Raw genomic sequence first — 9,239 nt, forward strand, 5'->3', positions numbered from 1 at the left:
TTCCTGAATAATAGATAGGGTAAATTGCTTGGGGACAGATTATCATTTGAGAAACTGAGGGATGATTATGGCAGTGATGTGGAGAGCAGATCACCAATACAAGAGAAAGGGTCTGTGGGGAAAAAGTGAGTGTGTGAGTATGTGCCTATCAGTGTGTGAGTGTGTGTGTGAGTGTGTGCCTGTCAGTGTGTGTGGAGGGTATAAATTAGCTTGCTTATAAATTTGACCTGAAAAATAAAAATAATCATTAAATAAACATGTCGGATCGCAAAACTGGGGGGAAAACTGAGAAAAATAAAGAATACGAAATGCGGTCTTCATGTTTACACAAGGTGAATCTGCACACTACACTGTTAATTATTTCAAGGATCTAACTGTAATATGTTCTTCATAAATTACTGTAAAAATGATACAGTGATATAGATATGAAGATGCTGTAATTATTTCTAGGGTTTTACAGGATGTAACTGTAATATTTCACAATAAATCACTACAAATGTTTGACTGTTCCTTTACAATAAACTACTGGCTACTAGTTGCATTACTTTAACAGTAAGTTACTGAAGCCTTTTTAAAGTGATTTATTGTGAAATATTACAGTTACATCCTGTAGAATCCTGGAAATAATCTCAGCATCTTGCACTGTTAAGGATTTCCAGGAATTTACAGGATGTATCTGTAATATTTCACAATAAATTACTGTAAAAACGACACAGTTGGACAGATATAAATATTCTATGATTATTTCCAGTTTTTTCAGGATGTAGCTGCAATATTCCACAGTCAATCACCATAAAAATGATACAGTGATATAGATATGAAGATGCTTTGATTATTTCCAGTTTCACGTTATGTATCTTTCATATTTCACAGTAAAAATGAGAAGATAACTTTGTGTAAAAGTGGTGCATCTAGTAGCCAGTGCTTTTTTTGTAAACGTACAGCCAAACATTTTACAGTGTATTCTCAGCTGAGCCGTGCAGACAGAAAAAGACACCCAACAACTTAAGACTAAGCAGCATCTTCAGACGCTGCTCTCTGATAACGTGATGTGGTCGGAGCTGTCCTTGGTGCTGAATCTGCGGGGACTCCGCCGACAACAAGCAGCAACTTCTGATCTGCATCCACCTACAGTGTGTGTGTGTGTGTGTGTGTGTGTGTGTGTGTGTGTGTGTGTGTGTGTGTGTGTGTGCAAGAGAGTTTTCTGTGTGCGCAAAAACAAAACAAACACAGCTGGCTCTCTTGGCGCCCCGCCACGCAAGCAAACCCCTCTTTACTGCCTACAAAATGCGCGTTTTCCAGATGAATAATACACAGCGAGGAATGACAAATAGTCGAAGTGATGAAAGATTTAACATGTGGGAGCCCGAAAGCAAAATGGGTTTCATCTCTTGAATGTGACGCTGCTCCTGGAGCCGATTAAACAGGGACAGCGCGATTCCCTCCCCTCCGGTCGTGATGCAGTGAACCTGCTCTGCGCAGAACCGGGCTGGCTGTATAAAAACCGGCTGCACTCTCACAGGCGGATTACAACAACAAGGGGACACGAGCGCGTCAAGTCACTGCGGCTCTAAAGAGAAAACCACAACCACACAGACGCAGACATGCAGGCCACGAAGAAAGAAGGAATCTGCTGGAGACTTTTTCTTTTGTCATGCCTGTTTTTGGAGAGTTCCTCTCAAGACTTTGGCGGGCAGACGCAGTTCATTTGCACGTCCGTACCCAAGGATATGGACATTTGCGCAGCCACTTTGCAGAACAGTGTGCCAGGAGAGGACTTGAAGACCACTGTTATGCAGCTGCGGGAGACGGTTTTGCAGCAGAAAGAGACCATCATGAACCAAAAAGAGACTATCAGAGAACTGACCTCAAAGTTGGCTCGGTGTGAGAGCCAGAGCGGCGGCGAGCCCGGGGACGCGCGACCCGGGGGACGAAGGAAAGAAGCTGGGACCAAAAACACAATGGGGGATGTATCGAGGGGCCCCGCTGACACTTTGACGCAACTATCACAGACTTTGCAGTCGCTGAAGCAGAGATTAGAAAACCTGGAGGTAGGGCTGCTGCTTCTGGGAACATTTAAAACACTTTTGGTCACTGCGCAAAAATGTCCAAAAACACTTTTCTGTTTGAATAATAACTATATACGATAAAATATGGGATTTGGGCTTCCGATTTCAATTAAAATTTGCCATCTGAGAACACAAAACAAAAACAACCCTACTGCAATAAGCCTAAAAAAAGTCAATCTCACAACCACTCTCTAATTTGCGCTAAATGTTGTTTTTCCCCTCCTCTAACAGCAATTCAGCAGAAGTAACAACTCGGTGCAGGCGAACAGCCTCAAAGACCTGCTCCAAAGTAAAATAGACGACTTGGAGAAGCAGGTGTTGTCCCGAGTGAACAGCATCGAGGAGGGGAAGCCCGGACTCCGAAATGAGACGGAGCAGCGCGGGAGAGTGGAGTCCACTCTCACGTCGCTACACCAGAGGATCACCGACTTGGAGAAAGGTAGTTTGGAAAGAATCTTACGCACAAGGGCGAATGAGGTCTGGGAGGGTTTGGTGGGTAAGTGTGGAGATGGATAGTTGTAATTATCGGAAATGAGAAATGAATATCAGCAATCCAGAGATCGCCACAGCACATGTGAGGGTGGAAAATGCCAAAAAAAAAAAAAAAATCTCCTCTCTGCGCATCCAGTTTGGCATTATAAGCTTTTACGACCTCAGCTTTCGATTTAATGTCCTACTCATCCGCACAAAGCTGGAGCAGCCCGGTGCGTCCTGTAGTTTCCTGCTCTAATTCATGCAGATTAAACCATTTCAAAAACACGCAGTGAGCCTCCATTTGCTCTGAGAGCTATTAAAGTTAAACCACGGTGCGCTCTCCAGTTTGGGACACCTCCAATATCTCACCGCAAAATAAAAACGGAAATGCGTGGCAGTGAAACAGAGAGGTGTGGCGACACAGGAAAACAACAGATGAAACCTGTGATAGATTTATCTTGCGAGATTAAAGCAAATCTGGAGATTGTGGATTTGTTGTGTAACGTGTAATTCCTACAGTATGTAAATCCCCAGGATGTGTGCGTTGATATATCTGACAAAATGAAAAACACACTCATGCTTCCCTCTCCCTATTTGAAGCCAACTATAATCTATTTTTCTCCACAGGTCAAAGAGAAAACAGGCCTCTGGATAAATTCCAGCTCACGTTCCCGCTGAGGACCAACTACATGTACGCGAAAGTGAAGAAGAGTTTGCCAGAGATGTACGCCCTCACCGTGTGCATGTGGCTCAAGTCCAATGCGTCTCCCGGAGTGGGCACACCTTTCTCCTACGCAGTTCCGGGTCAAGCCAACGAGTTGGTCCTCATAGAGTGGGGCAACAACCCGATGGAGATACTCATAAATGACAAGGCATGTCTAACACACGGTGGATATGTTGCCATGTGTGGATTTTAAAGGTCTAGTGTATAGGATTTAAGGGGCACCCTTTTACAGATATAGTATATAATATTCATTATTGAGTTTTCATTAGTTCATAAATAAGAATCAACGTGTTTTTGTAAACTTAGAATAAACTTTGTATATCTACTTTTGGACCAGGTCCTCTCCCAGGAGTCAGCTATGTGCTTCAGCAGTAGCCCAGAACAGACAAATCAAACGCTGGCTCTCTACAGGAAGATTAGTATTTTTGAGTAAACCACCATAGTTGTCCTACACGTTTGGCAGTTTCAGTTCTGCAACCTCATCACTAGATGCCACTATATCCTACACACTGGACCTTTAAAATAAGGATGTCAATTTTGGTTATCTTTGCTTTAGGTAGCCCGACACCAATAAACAAGTAACTAACTGAATAATTTTTAAGAGAAAAAACAAAAAAGTATGAAATATAAAGCCTCTCCTATTGCTTCAGTGCACCATTGACTAAGTGTGGGCTTTAGCGTTGCATTTTAAACTGCTTTCCATTGAGAGGGGGGGGAAATTTGGTAATGCCGTCCTGGTAGTGGGATGATGTTGCTGTGGATTTGCTAATACTTGGATAGCAAAGAAATGTCTCCGCCTCTGATTGGCTAGCACTCGTTGCATTTGTTGGTTGGATTGGTTAGGCAAGAGCATTTTTTAGGGTAAAAATAAGAGCACTGTAACAAATTAATGTAAAAATAGGGCCAAATTTTTAAAGTAATGTACTTTATTTTCCATAGACAGTCCCTGTCCATCTTGATGCTTTCTGATGCCAAAATTACTGCTGTAAAAATACAGCCAAATTTAACAGTAACGTACAGGGTTTTTTTTTTTTTTTTCAAAATATAGTGACGCACTGTAAATTGTGATGTTATATACTGTTGAAGTATACAGTATTGACACTATAAAATAACAGTAGGATATTGGTAACTACAGCTGCCAGTAGTTTGCAGTAATTTTACAGGACAATTTGTTGCAGTGAGGGCAAGCCAATGAGAGGCAGAGTAGGGCGGGCCATGTCTTCGCCATTCTTGGATTCACAAATTCTCCTCCCTTGGGGTAGGCCGGCCCCAAATTAGTGAGCGTCTTGATTGTGAGCTGCGAAACCCCTTTAGCATTGTTAACTAAGTTAGCACCACTGGCTATGCTGACACTGCTAACAGTGCTAACACAGCCAACAGTGATAACATAGTTAACAATGCTAAAAGGGGTTTGTGGCTCGAAACTGAGCTGCTTAACTCACCAGGGTGACCTGGGGAGAGACCAGACGGTGGGCACAGTGTTTCCACAGCAAAGCTTTTGGGTCAGGATGGCGTTATTAGATTTAATTGACCAAGCTGTTGCGGAGTGCAGAGGGGCTAACTGGGGTGGAGAGTGGGCACTGTGTTTCTAGATCCAGGTGATGCACAGGGCAGTAAACGTAAGAGTAAAAATTAACCTCCAGACCATCAAGTGTTACCAGTCAAAACTATACCTTATTTTAAACGGTACGTTTTTGGCTCAATGCAGCAAACTCTCACATCTTATCTTCTGTCTTCTTCTAGGTTGCTAAACTGCCTTTCCTAATCAATGATGGAAAGTGGCATCACATCTGCGTAACCTGGACCACCCGTGACGGTGTTTGGGAAGCTTTCCAAGATGGTGTCAAAAGAGGGAGTGGAGAAAATCTGGCACCATATCATCCTATCAAACCACAGGGCCTGCTGATCCTCGGTCAAGAGCAGGTAACTACAACACACAACCATTTCGAATGCTTTCCACTTCCATGAAGGCAACACGTAAACTACATGAAAAGAGAACATCTTTATGACTTTATTCACTATCAGAATGCTGAGGCAGGACATAATGCAGAAGGATTATTAATAAGTCTATGTCATGACATGAATCATTAACTAACAAGGTGGAAAAGTAATTTTTCCATTTCATTGTGTCATAAAAAAATCAAATTTCAATTTTCCAATCCATTCCTGCTCTAATTCCCATAATAGGTTTAATAAGGTGATTGAATCTTTAACTGGAACTCATCAAGAATCCCAGTGGATTGAGGATACCTCTTTCAATTTAATCAGTCAAAAAAAAATCCAGATAATCCAAGAGGCAATTTTATTCTTTCTATGAAGCAGCCTGAGGTGAAAAATCATATCACCCTTGATTAAATCCTTTTGTCTTTTCTACAGGACACGCTCGGAGGAGGATTTGATGCCACGCAAGCTTTCGTCGGAGACCTGGCAAATTTTCACATTTGGGACCGGAAACTATCTGTGGGAGAGATTTACAATCTAGCAACGTGCAGCAGCAAAGCGCAAGTGGGCAACGTTTTTGCGTGGATGGAGACGAGCCTTGATATTTACGGAGGTGCCTCAAAGTGGACATTTGAAGCCTGTCGCCAGCTCAACTAAACTGCAGGGGGAGAGAAGATGAATGCATTTGTTAAAGCCACTCTGTTGTCACAGCATCGGTAAACTAATCTGAAAGATCAGGATTATTTCAATGAATAGCATCTGGATTTGTTATAGATATTTGAAAACATCATTTGTGGACAATTGATAGATTTTTACCAGATACTCATGTGGGACAGGTTCACTTGCAAAGGGACAATTTGGCAGCCTTTGGTGCTTGAATGCACCGTCAGGTCCACTTGTGTTTGGGGGGGAAAGCAGCCGATGTCGCTCCAGAGAGCAGAGGAAGCTCTCGGAGACCAAAATGTCAGGCCAGCATCAAAAGTACAGTAGGAGGTCATGTAGTTTTTAGCCAACAGATGTCACGCAATTCAACAAAATGACTTCTTCAAGCGTCTTTTCTGTCTCGACTGCCAGGGATTTTCACTGTGAAAAGGGACAAGGTGGACTTCTTTAAAAGGAACGTGCTCTTCGAGAGGTCATGAAAAAGACGACATTGTTTCTCTCTCACTCTTCTTTCTCTACCCACACCTGCTTGACGTGATTTTGTGTAAAGAATGACGTATTTATTGCCAACATTCGAGCCTGAGTGCCTTGGGCTGTTGAAAAAAAATCTCAGCACATTCATTATGATTTGCAGAGTGGTTGTGTTTATTTTCCTGTAAATTGATTTTGAAAAACAGGTGTTTCTCGTAACACTCTGAATGAGTCTGGATCAGATTGTTTATTGTAAAATGCAACTCATTGATGATAATGACGCATTTTGCAGATGTTTGTACTTCAGTGGGAATGTTCTCTGTACAGTAACAGCATGTCTTAACTTCTGTAAATGCTGCGTCAGCATCTATGATCTTTGCTTTTACTATCCGACTTTTGGGTTGAGATTTTATACTGTATTGTTATATGCTTAAAGCATGGCAACACGGACAGATGAAAAAAGTTCTAGTTTTTGTAATAAATTGTGATACTTGAATCATAAACAGGTGTAAACGTTTTTGTTTGAGTAATGTGCACACTCTTTACGCTGCACAGATGATATGTGATTTTGTTCAAAACACGTGGGAGCTACAATTACAAGCCTAATTTTTGTCCTGTGTGGACAAAAAACCAACTGCATGTTTAATTTAAACTTTGTAACTATTATTTCATCAATCATTCATTGATTCCAGTATTTTTAGATAGGAGTCATGCCTTTTTTAGCCAGTCCCACATAAGATTATCAAGCATTGTCAATTCCACAGCCATCTTTCAGTCTTAAAAAAAATGTGGAAAAGGGCAAGAAAAAAGCAAAACAAAAAAATAAAGTGCGTATAAGAGAAAACGCCTACAGATTTTCTCAATAAAAAGCTTTTTTCATCCATGCTTTTTTCCAAATAATTTTGTAAGTTTCAAATGAACAGATGTCCAGTCTTTGAAAATCTTTATTAAAGCACAGTTCACAATAAAAAATAAATCAAATTTAGATGAATGACAGTTAACATAGGCGAATGAAAATGGGTATGCCCCCCCCAAAAAAGCAAGCCAACAAAAATCTCCTGTCCTATCAAAACACCACACATACAACAGCACATTTTTCTGGTGAGACTTCACTTGTGTGCCAACAGTACAGTCACATCTTCAAATCAATCGTCAAGAAGCAGAGAAAAGCAAAAAATAAAATAAAATCTCATTATCCCATTAAAAATCTTCCCTGAGGCCAACAGACAGTAAAAATCGACCAATTTGCACGTCTCTTGTTAGCATCAGTGTACCCAGCAATACTTGGTTCCTATTAAACTGCTAAACTCGTAACTCTGAGCTTTGAGCCAATGAATTTAAGACGGGATCACTCAAATGGTTTTAAGCATTGATTTTTCATCTAATTCTCACAAAGCCTTTCTCAAATGTGTGAAAGAAATTCTGGCATGTTTCTCTTCACACTTTTCCCAAATTCAGTATGCCAAGGTTTAGGCCTCTACCGTGCACGAGACTAGATTTGACATTTGAGGAATCAAACAACACTAAATAACAAAATATGTTAAGTGGTTAAGTCTTACCATATACTGTATTTTACACACAATATGTTCTTTTTTGTGATAAAATCCTGTTTAGTCACATTTTAAAATAGCAGTCATTCTTATTGCAACAGTAAGCTAAGGCCTCTGTCTTCCCCAACATCACATCAAGACCTCTTCTTGATCGCCATCGTCAGTATGTTTTGTGTTTTTATTTTGTAAAATCTGATGAAAATTTTCGTATATTTTATTTCATGACGCATTATTAATATCTTTATCAAATTTTATGGTTTACTACACAACCTTCTAGCTTAGGTTGTACAGATTTCAGGGATATAAAGCATTTAAAGACAATCTTGTCACTAGGACTGCAAATCATATCACTTTCCTCAATGGATTATTGGTAATAACTAACGATCGATTAATCGTTATTTGAAAAAAACATAAAAATGTTGCTTTTTTATCAAAGCTAACAGCAACATATTGCATATACTTTGATAGCACTGCATAGCCTATTGATTATTCGATTGAATTTCATATGTTCAATTGAATTCTTAACAACCGATTAATCCAATATTATTTAATTGTTATCATCACAACTCATCACAATAGGATAATATACCAATGTAGGCAGTGGAGGACCATTTCTATCGCCCAGTTCAAATGGTTAAATAATGGACGATACAAAAATCCCTTGGCATAGTGTAAGCCAGTAAAAATACTCTGTGAAATGCCAATGTAACAGATACATAACTGCATGTGGGATCTGAACTTTTCACCCTGCATCGAAAGGATGAAAGATGAAGAAAGTGAACTCGTCTCTGCTTTACAAAAATGCTTTCTTTACTGAAGAATCAATCTCGAGATGGTGAAGTTTCCCAGAACTTCAAGAGGAGTACACTGTAGATACGCCAGCTTTAAACATAAATCGCTTTTGCAAAGGAGTACACTCTAACTACACACATTTTATACACTAAATTGCGAACACATTGCTGTTTCTGACAATAAAAGGTTGGCTTTGAGGTCATACATCTCGATCTATGCAGTTACTCTGTAAATGAATCATAGCTGACACCACTCACGTTAGAGCAGATAGTGGGATCTGAAGGTGCTCCCTTCTTATCGTTTGCGAGGTCATATGGTCCCACCACAGTCGGGTCATGTGTCTCTGCAAATTGGTTTCCATTCTCTACCTCTGAGGTAGAGGGACGTCTCTACATCAATAGGTTTTCCCCAGACACCAGAAGAACAGCACAAACCTATCAAACAGCCATTACAGACAGCTACTGTGACACATCTGGTTTTGGATTTCAGGGCAAATTCTTTCAGTTGAGAAACCAAAAGTCACACAAGAACACACCTATGTATCCTCACAGAGAC

At 40.5% G+C, this 9,239-nt stretch overlaps 1 protein-coding gene across 1 annotated transcript; it reads left to right on the top strand.

The window, feature by feature from the left end:
- The first annotated feature begins 1,555 nt into the window (after window positions 1-1,555).
- nptx1l (neuronal pentraxin 1 like) lies at window positions 1,556-6,792 on the top strand. Its single transcript, XM_042505463.1, has 5 exons — window positions 1,556-2,051; window positions 2,301-2,508; window positions 3,171-3,415; window positions 5,011-5,190; window positions 5,644-6,792. Exons 1-5 carry the CDS (start codon window positions 1,605-1,607, stop codon window positions 5,863-5,865), a joined length of 1,302 nt encoding a protein of 433 aa, XP_042361397.1. The 5' UTR covers window positions 1,556-1,604; the 3' UTR covers window positions 5,866-6,792.
- Window positions 6,793-9,239: the final 2,447 nt, after the last annotated feature.

This window comes from Plectropomus leopardus, chromosome 17, assembly GCF_008729295.1.
Source record: "Plectropomus leopardus isolate mb chromosome 17, YSFRI_Pleo_2.0, whole genome shotgun sequence".
NCBI classification, from domain to species: Eukaryota; Metazoa; Chordata; class Actinopteri; order Perciformes; family Serranidae; genus Plectropomus; species Plectropomus leopardus.